The sequence below is a fragment of the Bombyx mandarina genome, chromosome 22 (genome assembly GCF_030267445.1).
Source record: "Bombyx mandarina strain Sakado chromosome 22, ASM3026744v2".
NCBI classification, from domain to species: domain Eukaryota; kingdom Metazoa; phylum Arthropoda; class Insecta; order Lepidoptera; family Bombycidae; genus Bombyx; species Bombyx mandarina.
Window position 1 is genome coordinate 8,968,867 of NC_143228.1, and position 18,986 is coordinate 8,987,852.

Below are 18,986 nucleotides of genomic sequence, written 5' to 3' on the forward strand. Positions count from 1 at the left end.
TTAAATTTCAAAAATGTTGCCGTTCTCCATGAATCCAGTAAATAATTCGCCATGGTCTAAAGATTTTTAATTTACTAAGCGCAGGCCACACCAGGCGTGGGGTAGTGCTCTGTCCGGGGTTCTTAAACAACAGATTTTTGAATTTGATTGCCTTCAGAGACGAGACGTTCGATTTCTCGGGGGTAACAGGCTGAAAATTTGACTTTGAGCATGTTCTATTGTTTTCATGGGAGTACTCTTGAGAACTTATCGAGATGGTAACTAGTCGCCGTTGTGGAGTCTTCACATATTAGGGGCAGTTACTTACGCTACGTGAGTTTGCAGTGGTCTAGTCAGCAACAAAATTTTTTTTTTTTTCGAATTCATTACAACAAAAATCCAATAAACAATATTTGTTATGCGATCAGCTACCTGTCTAGAATATTAAATAATTTTATCAATCCAAAGAGAAGCTCGATATCAACGGGTAATTTGTGCATTTGAAAAATATAACCTTTTGAAAGACGATTGAAACATGTGAAATGTGAAAGCTACTGGTTTGTGGTTTGTGGAGTATCATGATATCAGATTGTATATATCTGAGTTTACGATTGGTTTTCGTATATATATATATATGTATATATATTTTTAATATTTATAATGTTGTGGATGGTAACGAATAACACTGCGCTGTGTGATTTTGTACTTTTAACATTTTCTTCATTCTCATTTTTCATTTGGAAACCTTATAAGGAAACTGACGACTTCCGGGTTTAATCATATTTGATGATTGATTATTTCTTTTATTTTGTCCTCTTCGTTTCCTGGTTCCATTTTTACCTCACTAACAGTCCCTAAAACTAATAGGCAAAATACACTTTAATACAATATTTTGTAGTGTGTTTTTTTATTTTATGAAACCGCTATCTTACACGAACGCGACAGAGGGTATTGCGTTATCAGCTGATTAAAATAAACGTCCTTAATGACGTCTGAAATGGGATTAAGTAGTTATATAAAATTTTTGACCGCCATTTTTAAACGTTTATAGTTAGAACTCACTAGCGCTATTTGCCATTGTTTTTGTGAATAAATCCGTTATGTATTGTATTGTATTATTTCGACCCGAAACCCATCTCGTGACATAAGATGTAAATTTTGTAGTATAACAGCTTTTCCGTCCTGCCAAGTAGAATACCTTACTGTTTCGTGGTAAAAATAGCTAGAGTGGTGGTACCAGTGGGGCTTCTCGAGACGCTCTACCACCAGTAGCACATGGCTTTTGTTTCAAGCCTTTCTGTATTTTTATGTGACATGAGATTGTGTGTGACACATATACCTACATTTTTTTTTTATTTTTTTTTTTTTCCACAGGAGAAAATTGCCGCTCCGTATGTGGGAGTTGAACCTCACTAAAAACTCCTGTCGCTCACAGCCGGCGCCCTACCCCTGACCGGGTGGGAGCCCAGTCGGAGCTATTGAGACGGCGGGACAGGGTTTACGCAGAGCATATTACATCCATCCCGCCGTCCCCCAGACCGCCGCCAGCGACACGACCGCCGGTTCCCTCGGTCGACGGGCCAAGAGCCCGCATTGATAGCGCCGCGCTACACCTTCCCCCGGAGCGGTCGGGGGAACGCGGCTTACCACGCCGCCTCACGCCTAGACTCCTTCCCGCACAAAACGGCTGGAGCCCGAAGCTCTTAGGGGGCCGGGTTACGGACGAGACCCCGGTCCCGACCCCCTGCTCGGCGGCGGCGGATTTCTGCGTAGTGAGGAGAGCTTTGCCTCACTCGCCCCGCCGCCTGCTTCTGCGAGATGGTGCACTCGCAGAAGTCGAGCATAGCCTTCCAGGACTCGCCACCGCCAAGCATCGACGCCACGACGCCAGGCAGCGACAAGTCCGGTTCTATCTTTGCGACCAGGACACGGCGCTGCACCTCCCAAGCGGGGCAGACAGCGAGCGTATGCTCCGCCGTGTCCAGGTCGTGTCCACAATAGTGGCACCTCGTCGTCGGCTCAGCTCCTATCCGGTGCAGATACTTCCCGAAGCATCCGTGCCCAGTCAGCACCTGCACGAGACGGAAGGTGAGGCGTCCTCGGCCACGATTCACCCAGTCATCAAAGACTGGGTAAACCGCCTCGACGGTCCGTAGACCCCACGTGGGGACATATACCTACATAGTATACTTCAGTGGTGTCAGGGTTAAATTTAATAACCTGTCTCATATCATTAATGTGACATGAGACAGGTCGTATTCTTGTCTTACTTGACAATTACTCAAATTAAATTATTTTCTGGAATTATAATAATATTTTTACACAATACATATACAAAAAAAATCTCATAGACACATCCCAGTGAGTTTCTCGCCGGATGTTCTCAGTGGGTTGCGATTCCGATCCGGTGGTATATTCAGCGAAGCTCTGCTATTGCTAGGGTCAGTGTTGGTGAATTCTCTTAGGTTGACCTTATGAGCTCACACACCCGTCCGCGCGTAAATGGAGTACCCCTTTATGTTACCAAATATTAGGTAGGAATAAAAATAAATAAAAACCTGTTTAAATCTCACATAATGTACCGAAAGTAGATAATTAGATTCTAACTAATGGCATCTCGTCATACACTTCCATCCTGTACATATTATCAATCGCTTGGAGTAAGGTAAAGGAGTAAGGTAATAATGGCTCGCTCGGAGAAAGCACGTCTTAGAATAAAAGCTGTAAATTCTGTTTTATCACTTAAACTGTAAATATTTATATAGATAAGTTTATGTAAGTTGCTTTTTTTTTGTTTTGTTTTGTGGTTTATTGTGAATATGGATGTCTACGTCTACAGTTTAGAACGAATCAGACGAGAATCTGCATTCTTATAAGTGCAAAATTGTACGGTGTGTTCATTCAATATAAAGTTACGTTTGACATGGGAATGATGAAATCAATAATTTAGTAATCAATGTATTGGTCTTCGATAGTAGAAGTGAGAATAAATGCAAATTGCAATGCTATATATGTATATGTGCTATTATAAATGACAGTACGCTATATATGTATTTACTTATGCGTAATATATAGCGTATGCCAACTCGAGTAACGTGGATGCTGTTTCCTAGCGTAAGACCTAACGTTACGTTTCTCAATACCAATACTTGCCGAAATTATTAACTCATAAGTTCACCTTTTTTTTTAGGATTGAAGAATTACTGGTGACCCGGAGGCCTTTCCAGTTTCACCAGGACAGGTAGGCGAGAGGTGGACCTATGGTTTCACAATAGATGTACTGAAGAGGAAAGAAAGAGCAGTATATGCTAGTTCTTATTCTCAATCTCCGTTTTCCTAATTCAATTTTCTATTTAGACCTAAAACTGAACATGCTTTACAGGCCTCTAAAAACTGTAATAGAGCCATTTATTAAAACTATTTTTGAGCCACATGTCGTGTGTTCGTTGAACCAAACTTCTCCCGAAGTGCGAATACAAAGTTTGAATTGAGCAAATGACACGTGAACACTTTACGATGTGAATTAAAATAATCAATTTGAACAACAAAAAAAACTCCGTATTCACTTTCAATATTAGATTTAGTTATGCTACTCATATTTAAATTAGTATTTACTACTGCAAGCGCACAAGTACTGGATCACCACAATGAGTTTTTTTTTGTTTTCGTTCGTTAGCAAAGAATTTGCGAATTCTTTCGTGAATCAATCGGTAAAACAATACATAATATATCTTATAGGTCCTACAAACTTAGACCTTATTAGTACTGATGTACTAAATATTAATATAGCAAATTTTTAAGGAAAGATTTTGTTTCATCAAATTCATACGATAAGTATTTGGGTCAGGTGGAATTTTTATGTCTTAACTTTTACAGAGAGGGTGTTGCCACAGTATTTTAAATTATATGTTCCATTATTTGTAAAAAAACTCCTTTGTATTAGTTTTAGCTTTTGCAAGTCTGAATCCGTCCCTGCGTCATGTACTGAGTACAGACTCCCCCTGCTGTATGCAATAGCTAGACAAACCCGCGTCTCTATAAAAGGGACAGGTGATTAGAAGACTAAGTACAATCCGGCGCCTACGCCGCTAACTGCAACCACATGGGACATCTTTCCTAAACGAAAAAAGTACATAATATCATAATGACGATGGTAAGTCAAATTTTTTAATATTTTTTTCCAAATGGCCTATTTAAATTTAATAACAGTAAGACTAATACTAACAGTTGTGGCTTTACGTCTTCTGGTACGAGTGAGCTTTGTTATTCAAAATATTAGAACATAGGGTGTGGTAGAAAAGGTATTTATTGCTTAATGAAATAAATGTGAAATTCCGGAATCGTTAAACACTGAACGGTTATGAAACAGGACTTAGCCTCGTCTTTTAAGTTCGAATAGAAATCTTAGTTTAGGGTTCGTGGAGATATCCGTCTATGGATGTCTGTAGACTCCATTAACCGATCTGATCCAATCAAGCCATTAGGCCCTTTGCTTTAACGACTAGAAATAAATAAAAAAACACAGCTAGATAAGAGATTTTTAATTACTAAATTAATTAAGACTCTTCTATTTCTATTATTGCCATTTTAATACGAAAATAGATTTAATAATTGAGATGAGTACAGCAAAACTCAAACTATCTGTTACTAAGCAGCTTGTTAAAAATAGTAACCCAGTTATAAGCCCAACTAACATAGATACAGAAATTATATTATTGCCAATTCAATTTTTTGCCATACTATCTGTGTCATGAGAATAGGATAGTTTATTTTCTGTAAGATTGTGGCGGTATTAGCTTTGTTTTTCTTTTAAATTAATTAATCAGCTTAATGGAAGGAAGTATATATATTTTTACTAAAAGATTTTCACTGCGACCTGGAAGACTGATCACTTGATCGGGTTATGAAGCGATTGAGTTGAAAATGAGAACAAATTACTATATTTTGACAGTATAATAAGGCCCTCATAGCCACGATTTTGAGAGAAATTGCTAGATTGTGCAAATTAAAACAAAATATTTTCTAAAAGTAAAAAGTAGCTTTTCTAAAAGTAAACCGCAACTTCATGGTCATCATATCATAATTGCTAATATGTTCGTCCACTTATATACTTTTTATCGGCACATCTGCCTTTATATGGTTTTGAGGACGCGACCAAAGTTGGTGAATAGGGCAAAAGGTTCGCGTGTTGAGCAACCAATGCATTTATTGCATCCAATCCTAACCTTTGCTGACGACTCTTTACCTCAACGACACGAGTGTCATCCTTTTTGCATATTGCTAGTTTCAAAGGTCAATACTGAGCTAATACTGTTTGAGTTTGCTTTGCAATTTACTCGTTATACTGGGAATATTCTAAGCTCGGTTTGGTATTTTAATGGAATTTCAGTTACATATTAAAACTCTAAGTGCAGAGATTTTTATTTACATATGATTTTATAAAGTTGAAAATTGATGTACGTAATTGACAGATAAAATGTGAACTTGATTAAGTATTTAGTTTTGTTGAAGCCTGACCTGACCTAAATATTATGTGAAATGAGGCTTTTACTAAAATCGTCTGTGGTTCAGTCATGACATGTAGATTCCAAAAAAATCACTATCATGTAGTGAAGTGAAACCAGCAAAATTTATAAATTGACGTAAATTTATTGAAGAGTATTTTCTAAGACTGCACAGTTGTCCACACGCCTCGTAACAATTTTTTACCGTAAAGTACACAGTTGTGCATTTGGTTTTGAAAAGTAGATCAGTGTATGTGTTAATGCATTTGAGACTTCGGATGTGAATGTGGATGATTTTACATCAAGTGGCCCGTAAATGCTACAATCGGAATATATTTTTAAAACATTTTCCAATCGAAACAACCTTTATTGCATGACAAAAGAAATTTTATTCACGTTAACGTAGAACCGCGTTTCCTATGAAGCTGGGATTTTGACATTGATTTCGAATTTAATAAACAATGGTAGTGATTGTTTTTGAAAGAACAATAACCTGAAATCCGTCCCTGGTCGGTGCGAGAGGCGTGCGAGCGGTTAATTAGGTGCACACCTTTTGTTTTTGCACGCAGCACAATATCTTCTCGAGGCAACTCTTGAATTCTATGACATATTCCCACAGCTCAATACTCTTGCAAAACACTTTACGAGCTGACATCTAAACAGCTAGTTCGACGCGCACAAACTTCATAGGCATTTTAGTGTTCCTAAAATAATTTGCATGTTGGGTTATGGGTATCTTTTTTATTTAATTTGTTCGAAAATGTTTTATCTTCTACGACTGGAGTTGACGTATATTTTTTTTCGACATACTTACTTGATAATGTGAAAATTTGCATTGCATTCATTTTATTTGATCGATAAAGTGTTGAAAAGTTTCTGCACATCGAATTTTTTTTTTAACACGAATATAAAGTAGACTTTTTTCTCTATCTGTTAGCCTAAGGGGCTATTCCAGCTTCTCGTGAACGTAGGTGAGCTTAAAGGCTTAACCAGAGAGTGTTTGTTGACACCAATCCTAATAAGAGCAGTGCTTTGCAGAATCAATTGTAGCAGTTCTTTCACCCTTTAAACCTAAACACAAGTTTTGACGTCCAGTACGAATGCACCGGACGTCTTATTATGCCACGACGATCTAGCGATGCAACGGTGTTCGAATCCCAAATTTTCCAATTTTTCTAATGAAATAAGTACTTAACAAATGTTCACGATTGACTTCCACGGTGAAGGAGTAACATCGTGTAATAAATATCAAACCCGCAAAATTAGAATTTGCGTAATTGCTGGTCGTAGGACCTCTTGTGAGTCCGCACGGGTGGGCACCACCGCCCTGCCTATTTCTGCCGTGAAGCAGCATGCGTTACGGTTTGAAGGGTGGGGCAGCCGTCGTAACTATACTGAGACCTATTGTAGTTGTCTATGGGCTCCAGTTAACCACTTAAGACCAGGTGGGCTGTGAGCTCGTCCAACCATCTAAGCAATCAATAAATAAAAAACAAGGCTGTGCCAAGACACAAATGGGTGGATGGTTGTGCTTACTCGTATTATAAAAACTAGACGATGACCGAGCTTTGCTCGGTGTAACTTTTTTTTTTATTAATTTTATTTTCGGTTGTCTTAACACCGCCATCTGCTGAAATACCTTTAGTGTTATTGTGTCTTTAAAAATAGTATTATTATTTGCCAATAGATGTCTGGAAGAGGATTATTGAAAACACGATTAAAACAACATTTTCTGAAAATAAATCGTAGCTAGATCGATTTATCGCCCCCGAAATCCCCTAAGATTAATTACGTTGTTTTAGTACCTAATTGGAATTAGCGTTACGAATACATGACGAACACAAACTATTACTTAACGAGTTTTTTACCATGATTTTCAAATTGAATAAATTACACATATTTCGGCGCTGGGAAAGCGTTTTAAGAATTATTTTAAATATTGTGTAAAATTAAGAAAAAATTATGAATATTAGTCATAAATCGTCAGAAGCAATCGCACTCACACAGCCGTTTTATAAACGGACCAATATCTTCTATGAGAATAAAATATAGCATCTTGTTAATGGCCACAAAGCGTGTCAGCCTTAGTAACATTATATGTTTTATGTAAATTACACCAACAAAGTACTAATATAGATGTAATCGATACGCGCATCTTCGTCAATGACCTACATAAGGACATGTTTACAAATTGTTGTACATTAAAAATCAAAACAGCCATTGGTATTTTGCAAATATGTTCCAGATAACGTGAAATGTCGTCCGAGTGTTTATATTGCCTAACCTATTTCAAGTTTTGTATTATTTTAACCAACGGACCTACTACAAATTGTTAGTAAAAATTTGTTTGAATACAATTTAAATTTAAAATTATTTAAACTTCAGCTAATTTTATTAAAAACTAGCTGACCCGGCGTACTTCATATAGCTTCAATCGATAAATAAAAGACCTAAATTTTGTATAAAATAAATTTAAAACAAACAAAAGGAATCTTACCGACGGGGGACACATCAAAGGAAAAACAAAATTGTTATTTTTGTTTAATTCCGAGCATTTTCATATTTATCTATCTTTTTAACCTTCTCTGGACTTCCACAAATAGTTCAAGACCAAAATTAGCCAAATCGGTCCAGCCGTTCTCGAGTTTTAGCGAGACTAACGAACAGCAATTCATTTTTATATATAGATATGGTAGGTGTGTTTCTGTTAGTTAAGTGTCGATGTTACTGAAACCTAACACAATTCTGCTTAGCGATAGCAGTACGTTGATTTAATACTTAGAGAAGGTTTCTGCCTAATTCCTCCGTGATACGAATACACGCGGCTTTTCTTTCGGCCACGGCGATTTTAAATCCTACCCACTCGCGCTCATAGAACGATTATATCGTATGTAGAAGTTTTTGAAGTCGTCGTGGCCTAACGGATAAGACGTCCGGTGCACTCGTGTTGAGCGATGTACCGATGTTCGAATCTCAGGCGGGTATCAATTTTTCTAATGAAATACGTACTCAACAAATGTTCACGATTGACTCCACGGTGAAGGAATAACATCGTGTAATAAAAAACAAAATCAAACCCGCAAAATTATAATTTGCGTAATTACTGGTGGTAGGATCTCTTGTGAGTCCGCGCGGGTGGGTACCACCGCCCTGCCTATTTCTGCCGTGAAGCAGTAATGCGTTTCGGTTTGAAGGGTGGGCAGCCGTTGTAACTATACTGAGACCTTAGAACTTATATCTCAAGGTGGGTGGCGCATTTACGTTGTGGATGTCTATGGGCTCCAGTAACCACTTAACACCAGGTGGGCTGTGAGCTCGTCGACCCATCTAAGCAATAAAAAAAAAGCGTTTATATATTCGCTATCGAAATTAAGTTTGTGGAAACAAATTACAACTTGAAGGTTGCGTATCAAAAACTGCGTACATGAGGATCTAATTGTGTTTATCTTCACTTGTATAATTAGCGAGTGGACGTTTGCGTGTCACTGGCGTGCAAAAACTAATTTCGACATAATAGTAGGTACCTACTTCATCATAAAACAATTGTTTTTTTTTTTATTGCTTAGATGGGTGGACGAGCTCACAGCCCACCTGCTGTTAAGTGGTTACTGGAGCCCATAGACATCCACAACGTAAATGCGCCACCCACCTTGAGATATAATTTCTAAGGTCTCGAGTATAGTTAGTTATGTTTCTAAGAATATTGATATTTTATGCTCAAAAAACCTAAATTAAATGATTTTTCGATACAGTGAGCTACCAATATAACCCAACAATCTATATTGAAATCTACATTACTTGTTAAAATACAACAAATTGTATTTACCAACAAATATATATACTTAAACAAAGGGAATAGTTATGTATATGTAGGTATTATATACGGAATGAAGTCACGAAAATGGCTTAAACTGGATTATCTTCTGATAATTAAATAAACATTTTCTAATCTAAAAAAGTGAATGTGTCCAGTTTGAAGTGTCAAATATCCGTTATATAACATGTACAAATGAGACTTTGACTCATGTCTCAAGGTGGGCGGCGCGGCATTCAGGTTGTGATTTGAGATTCACTAACCAATGTAATAGGTGAACAATGAGCTCGTTCGTACACGTACTTGAGGTCTGAGTCTTTTATTACGTCTAATTTTATTACGGCTGTCTCACACTTCAGACGTTTTTTTCTATTGCTACGTACATAGATCTTTTCTGTATATTGTCTAAGCGCCTTTTATAAAAAAATTGCAAAAATCTTAACAAAATGTTAGACTAAACTAAAAGATTAGTTTTGAGTCAGCTCTTATTTTGAAAAGAATAATTTCAGGTTGTTATTCTATTGAAATCTTTTAAATAAAATTTTAAGCCCTAGTTGCGATTATGGTTTCCGAAATTGCGTACGTGTCATTTCGCAATACTTACACGAACCGTGTTAGTTTTAGTTTAGGTAATCATCGCTTCTTCTTCGGGATTTGCATTCCATATTAAGACATAGTACTATTAACAAACACCGTTTTGACAGCAGAATTCATGTTCCTAATTAAAAACATAGTAGATGATGACCGAGCTTAGCTTTGTTTTTTTTTTGATAACGCCATCTTGTTGTGTCTTTAAAGCTGTTAGTTGCCCACAATTAAGAAAAATAGTATTATTATTCGCCAATAGATGTCGGGTAAAGTTGATTATTGAAAACACGAATAAAACCACATTTTCTGAAAATAAATCGTAGCTAGATCGATTTATCGCCCCCGAAATCCCCTGTATACTAAATTTTATGAAAATCGTTGGAGCCGTTTCCGAGATTCAGATTATATATATATATATATATATATATATATATATATATATATACAAGAATTGCTCATTTAAAGGTATAAGATACAAATTAACAACTGCTTTTGCACACTCAGTTTGTAGTTTTCAAGACAGTTAATTAACTCTTAATCTTCTCTTAGTAATTCATAATTGTAAATTTATTTCAGAAGTCGATCTTCTTGTTTGGTTTGGTGGCAGCAGCGCTCGCAGCTCCTCAGCCTCAAAAATCAGACCAGACAGCGGAAATCATCAAGCAAGATTTTGATCAGCAAGTTGACGGTTCATACCAGTTCAGGTAAAATTGTTTTATCTGCATTAATAGCAAGAAAAATAGTTGTTCTTGCAAATTTACCTTTAGTTGTCAAATATTGAATTTATCAAGCAATGTTTTGCTTTTTAAAATTGATCAGGGTCTTAAATTCTATAATGCTCTCGATCGTCAAATGAGCTCAGAACTCTGCTATTGGTTGTAGGAGCCTATAAATGTTACAACATGAAGGCCGCCATCCAACTTGAGATGTGAGGTCAATGTTTTTGATAGGTTTTCATTTTCCATGGAATCTCTACATAACTATTTGTTACTTGCAGCAATAAAATTAGGAGTGGGTAATATCGGTTTTGCCGCGTATCGAATCGTATCTATATATCGAGGATCAATATCGGATATTGAATCTATATATTTTCTGAATCTATATATTGATGGATGCTAGCAGATTTTCTCGATTCATGATATTTGAGATTTGAAACGATACGCTGATATAATATCGTAGTAGATATAGATTTAAGTCAACGTTATACGGTTGGTTTTCTGATATCAATTTATAATATGATCTTCAAGTAATAAAAAGAACATGAAAATGAAAATATCAAAAAAACTTTCCTTCATGCTTTTACCAGGCTTAGGACTGGCTACATTATTTTCAGTTTTTAGTAATTTGTGTCTTAATTTAAAATTACAAAATATACCAAAAGAGTGTAGATTTCAAAAGTTTAATACAAACACAAGAAATAAACTCAATTATTTGGATTCAACTAAAAATAGAAAAATGTGTACTTTAAAAATCAAACACAAAAAACTTTTAAGTATTTATAAACACTTGTCCAAAAATTCTAGTTCAAGGTCAAAGCGCGTGAAATTAAATTCAACGATGCAAATAGGCTATACTGCATTCAAGTTAGGGTCGAAAGTTGAAACTTCTTTCCTTAATTGTATCCTGCTGATACGCTAAGAATAATCTACAGACATATGGACTTAAATAGAAGGTTTACAATTGTATGGATAATGCCTGTTTCTGTTTCATTCATCACATGATATCGCTATCGTGCGCTCACTCACTCTGGCCGATTCGATACGAACCAAACGAGAACGAGTATTGCTGATATTACCGAATCGGTACGATATGCCGATGCGCATCACATCGAGCAATATCGTGTATCGGCTGATATCGAAATATAGATTTCGATTCACGAATCGGTCCGATATGGCGATGCGCATCACATCGAGCAATATCGTGTATCGGCTGATATCGATATATAGATTTCGTGCGGGGCGATATCGGATTCAACGATATTGCTGCGATATATAGATATTGGATCTATATACGATTTATATCACCCACTCCTAGCAGCAATTAATTATTTATAGGCTACATTTATCAAGGGCCAGTAGGAAATTATAAATTATGTAAACTTATTGCACGCATAAAATTTGTTATGTATTTATAATGTAACTAGCGACCCGCCCTCGCTTCGCTTCGGAAACATTAAAACACACATGAAACCAAAAAAATAAAATAAAATAAAAATTAAAAAAAGTAGCCTATGTTCATCAGGTACAATGTCGGCTTCTAATGGAAAAAGAATTTTTCAAATCGGTCCAGTAGTTTCGGAGCCTATTCGAAACAAACAAACAAACAAATCTTTCCTCTTTATAATATTAGTATAGATTTCGAATTTTCGCTTTATTTGTCAAATCGACTTCGCTTTTCTCTCGGTTCAAGAGTACGTATCTCTTGACTAATGTATTATTATCTTCATACTCCTCTATCGAGTTTTCTGGATGAGATTCTAATTTTTTTTCTTATTTTTTTTTGCTTCACCTATCCCACTGAATGGGATAATTTTTCTCTTCCGTTCTCTTTTATCAGCCGTCATCTCAACACTCACTCCTCTCTCTCTCATATCATCACACACTACATTCATGTCTTCTTCGGTCGACCTCTTCCCCTCTACCTTGCACTACCATTTCCACACATTTTTTATTCTGATGAACTGGATGAGATTCTAATTAACTTAATATTCTTAAATTTTCTTAGCGTTCTGTATCGTGCAGAAAAATATAAATAAAATACCTTTGTAACGATATATGAAATGCACACCTTACTTTTAAAAAGTTTTTTTGTGGAGATGATAACATATTTTAGTGGTGGCTTAGTTGTGTTTCTAGCATTGCAAATGTCCATGATCATGACCACTGACAACAGGTGAGCTGTATAATCTTCTGTCCCTTCAAATACTATGAACTATGGGTAAAAGTATTATGGAAGTGAATTGAGATGAGTCAATAATACCACTTTACCCGCCTCTCTTGTTCGTTTCAAGTTTCCGCGTCTGTGTTAAGATAGGATAGTTCTATAGGCACTTAACTTCCATATTCACCATTCCGAGAAAATGAACATATTATTTTTGTGAAAAACGACCCAAGCCATTACCATACTAATTTCCGCATCACTATGTGGGTCGTAAATTCACGCGAAAATGTACAGATTTGAATAGTACACTTGATACATTCTTCTTCCTATTCGTACACTCTTGACAGAGTGGTCGTGGTCATGCATCAGTCGGATCCTGCGATACCGATGCTCTCGTGATGCGATGCCATGTGGCACGATGTTTCGCAGAGACTTGATAAATACCTACCTGTATTTTATAATGTTTTTATTTGCATTGATGTTAACAGAATAATATAACTTTCCATGTGACATAATTTCAAAGGAATTTTATATTAGCGTGATGTTAACGTTAATTTGAACAATCGTTGGACGTTTCGTTGACGTACGTAAAACAGAGGTCACGAGCAAATTCCTATGAAAAAAATCTTTATTCAACACGCACTTCAATAATGTAAAGAACGGTAGAATTTGGCTAATAAATTATACGCAGTAAGCTAAATTAGCGTTTTATATCTGTGACTGTCGTAAATATGGAGATAGTTTCGATCTTTATGAGTTGAATTTCGTTAACAGTGTATGTCATTGCCAATTGAGTAATGAAATTGAAGTTATAAATAATCAGGACGGTGGCGTAAGGTAGTTACACCCGACCCCTCGCCATCTCTGAGTTCTGTTTCGGCGCTAATCGGAAGTTTTGGTGGAAAAGTAAAGGCGGACCTTTATTTAAGAGTTTAACTCTTTTCTACATTATTATTAGTATTATTAGTAGAGTACTAAGCCGTAGGCAGCGGCTTGCCTATGCCCCTGGCATTGCTGAAGACCACGGGCGATGGTAACCACTCACCATCAGGTGGGCCGTATGCTCCTCTGCCTACAGGGACAATAAAAATAAAATAAAAAAACATACACTTCTACAACCCATAAATGTGAAGTAATGACCCTTCTATGTTGGCTTTCAAGAAGCCCTACCATTTACGGTTATTACCTAAATTAAAAACTAGAAGCGTTACGGCGCTATATTCGCTTCGACAATCGATTAACTTTTAGTAAGTAGTAAATATTAGTCTAAAAAGGTTTTTTCTACTTTCCAGTTTTTGTTTGTTTTGTATTTTGTATTTTCTAATATGTATCAGGAAATCCCAAATATTTGGCTCTTTCTAGTAAAAATATTTTGAAAAGTGACGACAAAAGAATAGATGTAACAGAAATAAATAAAGAAATGTGAAATAAATATTGTTTTGAAGCTATTTAAAATATATTTAAAATTCATCATTGGATATAATCTTTACGAACTATCTCTATTTTTAACTTTTTTCCCTACCCTACCTAAGGGCTGATAGCCTAAGGGGCTATTCCAGCTATGCTCAGACAAGTAAGTGAGCTCACGGGTTCAACCTAAGAGAATATGCTACAGCCCTAGCATGAGCAATACTTCGCCCCGATTAGAAGATCCGGCGAGAAAATCAGTGGGTTGTGAGTTTATTCCTAAATTGTGGACGTGCTAGATGGAGCGACGACCTGCGCAAGGCAGCTGGCAGTAACTGGATGCGTAGAACCGAAGATCGGGTTCAGTGGCGAGCTTTGGGGGAGGCCTATGTCCAGCAGTGGACTGCCGCAGGCTGATGATGATGATGCTGATGATGGACGTGATACACGTTCCAAGCACCAGTTATCCGTCTCTATGAAAATTATAAATATTTCTGCACGTCGGATGATGGTTAACAATAACAAATGCTATTTGTTAATATGTTTTCAATCATGCATACCCTTTTTTAAGACAAAACATATTTTTCTGCAATACTTGTATTATATATGGTTATTGATTTGATATTATTTCAATTTCTATTTATTACTAGCTGACCCGGCAGACTTTGTAGTGCCTCAATCGATAAATAAACGACCTTATAAAATAAATTTAAAACAAACAAAAGGAATCCGTCCGACGGGGTACACATCAAAAGAAAAACAAAATTGTTATTTTGATTTAATTCCGAGCATTTTCATATTTATCTACCTTTCAAATCTTCTCTGGACTTCAAGACCAAAATTTGCCAAATCGGTCCAGCCGTTCTCGAGTTTTAGCGAGACTAACGAACAGCAATCCATTTTTATATATAGAGATTATTATTATTGAATTTCAGCTATGAAACAGACAACGGTATAAAAGCGGAGGAAACGGGCTCTCTGAAAAAGGCAAGCGGCCCGGACGCGAGTGACGTGATCATTGCTCAAGGGGCTTTCAGCTATACAGCACCAGACGGCACCGTCATCTCTCTGAACTACGTTGCTGACGACGACGGTGGCTTCAAGCCTGAGGTAAACGCTTAAACGTTACTGGTGATAGGACCTCTTGTGAGTTCGCGTGAGTAGGTACCACCACCCTGCCTATTTTTGCCGTGAAGCAGTAATGCGTTTCGTTTTGAAAGGGGGGGCAGACGTTGTAACTGTACTTGAGACCTTAGAACTTATATCTCAAGGTGGGTGGCGCATTTACGTTGTGGATGTCCATGGGCTCCAGTAACCACTTAGCAGCACGTGGGCTGTGAGCTCGTCCACCCATCTAAGCAAAAAAAAAGAAGGTTACATCATAAAGCTTGCTTTAGGTTTATAGAATAATCAGCGGTTTTGATAAAAATGTTTCCTTAGACTAAATGTGTAATACGTGTCATTTTATTCAGTTTTAGCGAGACGTAAACAGAATCAAAACTCTGTCAGTCATCCGTGGCCACAGAAACTGTAAAATATTGGAAGCAGTAGTAAATTGAAAATAATAAATTGGATTTCGCATTCGGTTGTAACAGAGCTTAGCTTGAGATGTGCGTTCAGAAATATGAAAAAGAAAATCTTTTGGTTTTTTCATTACTTGATATGAGTTTATAAAAAAAATTGTAGTATTATGTATAGATAGTCCATCAAATATGCAGATAAAGCTTATGGTGCATCATTATGAACCTCTATTTCTGACAATATCACACGCTGACAGAAATGAAACTAGATTTATTAATAAAGTCTACATATCTATATTTACTCATATAAACTCATAATAGTACTCGTAAAATGTATGTAAATTAGCGGCTTATTTGCTAATTATAAATAAATGGTTCAAATTCGATTTTATTAGTGAATTCTTTCGGGGATATATATACGGATAAATGTAAATATCTATGTACGTTCGCATTGACTACTATACGAACAATTATTCATACTCACAAAGCAGCTGACCTTGTCAGGTCTTTCAACTTCAGAGGCGCTCGAGCAGTTTTTAGCAAATCCTACCCTTCCTATTTCAGTCCTTGCTCGACCACTAGTGAAACTCGAAAGGCCTGTGGAATACGAGCAATCCTTCGATACCAAAAAAATGCTACTATTATTTTGTTTCAGCAAACTTATGCCTAAATTAATTACAGATACTTTAAAGAGTTTACTGTACAATAAATTTTTGTATTGCTTTTTTAAATATGAAGAAAACTAACAGCATTCGTCTCTTAACACCTATCCGAGTTCATACAAAACAAAATCCAATATTGAAACTCGATCATCATCTAAATTTAAATGTTGACTTTCTGCATTGGATCATCATTAAATATTGCTGTCCCGGTAAACTAAATAGTAACCGATATTCATTTTAGTTACATTATCATATTTTGATCAATTGCGTAATCAGATGACAAATACGTAAATTGTCCTTGACTTAACAGGATCTTTCGTAATTTTTTTTTTTGAGGAAAATATCACGTTTTGTGATAATATCAAAATGTTTTACACAATGTCGTGTTTAGTTTTCATTTTTATTTTTACAAATGGGCTTTAAAGAACTGAAGACTATTAATATCCAAATCAACAAGAAAAAGGTGATTTGTTGCTATTAAATGAAATCTCAGTTTTAAAAACCCTTAAATTTTTCTCCACAGAGATGTGGAAAAGAAAATTGATGAAAATTTTTAACTTATATGATTGACGTAAATACATTTGGAATACGTAAAACACTATTTCAGGAGATTAGCCCATGGGTCGAATTTGAATCAAAACTCCTTCAATATTTGTATTCTTTTTATGTATTACGAATAATACGTATTTTGTTTTTTTTATTGAATTACAAAAATAATTGGTTGCAGCTATAAAAATGAAAGAAAATCAATTGACACACGATATTGAACTGTACCATTTTGTATCTCTATATTTATAATATAACTAGCTGTACCCGTCTGTTTCGCTGGGCGTTTAAAATTAACATTATTATTTCTCACCCCCACAAAAGATTCTCATCATTAACGCAGGGTCGTTACTGGTGTAGGGAGTCTAACACTCATATTAACATTAGCCTATCCATTATGTACATGTATTTTCTACATGGATACCAAGTTTCAAATCAATCGGATGCACGGTTCAGTAGTTATAAGGGATCATCCGTAAAAATCACTGTTGATTTTAGTATAGATTATTAGTTACTAAACGTTTTGAAGAAGTGAATAGAATGTGAGGGCGTTTTATGAAAATTTAGTTCTTGCATTTTATTACAACGTCATTTTTTGCAGGGTGCTCATTTACCAACGCCGCCGCCGATACCGCCAGCAATCCAGAAGGCCTTAGACTTCCTTGCAACCGCGCCTCCGCCACCACCCTCACGGAACTGATCCTCAAACCACTCGCCGGGCCACGTTTACAAACGACACCGCAGCCGCACCATGCTATAAATAATCTATGTTAGTAGATACTGTTTTGAACACAACTGTTGAGCACAATTAATAATGATTCATTTTTATAATGCAAATTGTAATATTTCTCTTTGGATTTATGACATGCTCAAAACGGTAGCTAATTACAAAACATACATACTTATATAATTAAGCAATCAAAAAAAAATGTATGAAAACATGTAAATACGACGACTGAACTGTGATAGAAAATTGCTTCATAAAATGATATAATTATTTTTAACTAATAAAAGCAAAATCAGTGCCAAAGACGCATTGAATTATAAGTGTGGTTTGTTTTTTTAGACGTCAAGGTGTCTCGGTAAAACAATGACAGTATGAATTTATGATTAGCATCAAATTTACCAATTCAAACTGTCGTAAAGGTGTTAAAATGCTGATGTCATTTCCTATTAATCGTATCAATGACTTCAGTGAACATTCAAATGCCATAATCGTTCATGATGCTCATGTTTGCAGTACTTAAAACACCAAGTTTACGTAGAAATAGACAAACTTAAAATTACACACGTATTGTTGTTCGAACAAAGCCATCGAGGACATTATACGGAAGACAAAGGATTTTAAGATTTGTCCACAATTTTAAAGATGTATGCTAGACTGACTTCATATCACCTAGAGACCTACGTTCTCAGAATATTAAATAACAGGCACACAATAGTGGAAAAACAAGAGCTGTTTTTTTTTATATGCATGAGGACAATTTGAGTAAGAAAAAAAAAGTTAATAATAATATATCAACTGACATGGTCCAACATTTTAAATAAGTACCTAAATATAATTTTAAAAATAATAATTTATATAATTTGTTATCTAAAACGTTTTTACGCAGCGTGAAAATTGCGCACACATTTTTTCAGAAACGAATTGGCACTATTCGACGTAAATTAAAAATAATGTGACAGAATTATTTTCTAAGCTCAAAGATCCTTATAGTCGAGTAATCGTAAATGGAACGCATAAAACACGAAGAAATCCATAATAAATCAAAAATGAATCAGCAGGTGACCAATTTAAATGTCAATACTAAATTACAGTACAGATCACCTGTAAATATCGCAAAAAAACGGGTGTGTTTCGTACAGTTTGCGATATCACCACCAAATGAGTTTTTTGTGAAAAGATTCGCGAGGGCACGTGAATGTTTTATAATACATTGAAGATACTATCCTACGTCCCTTAAAATCATTATAAGAAGTGTTTAAATTTAAACAATATATATCAGAAAGAAGACTGCAAGAAAGATTCAGACTATGAAACTTTAAACCAGAAACGCCAATTCCACACCCAGTTAGGCAGGAAGAT

At 35.9% G+C, this 18,986-nt stretch overlaps 1 protein-coding gene across 1 annotated transcript; it reads left to right on the top strand.

Moving 5' to 3' along the window:
* The first annotated feature begins 3,975 nt into the window (after positions 1-3,975).
* On the top strand, positions 3,976-17,947 carry Cpr49Ae (Cuticular protein 49Ae). Its single transcript, XM_028176689.2, has 4 exons — positions 3,976-4,132; positions 10,462-10,589; positions 15,108-15,282; positions 17,502-17,947. Exons 1-4 carry the CDS (start codon positions 4,124-4,126, stop codon positions 17,598-17,600), a joined length of 411 nt encoding a protein of 136 aa, XP_028032490.2. The 5' UTR covers positions 3,976-4,123; the 3' UTR covers positions 17,601-17,947.
* Positions 17,948-18,986: the final 1,039 nt, after the last annotated feature.

Excerpts from the sequence above, each read along its gene's own strand:
- Cpr49Ae (XM_028176689.2), top strand. Across the intron at positions 10,590-15,107 it reads GACGGTTCATACCAGTTCAG|CTATGAAACAGACAACGGTA; the intron begins GTAAAATTGTTT and ends ATTGAATTTCAG. Across the intron at positions 15,283-17,501 it reads ACGGTGGCTTCAAGCCTGAG|GGTGCTCATTTACCAACGCC; the intron begins GTAAACGCTTAA and ends CATTTTTTGCAG.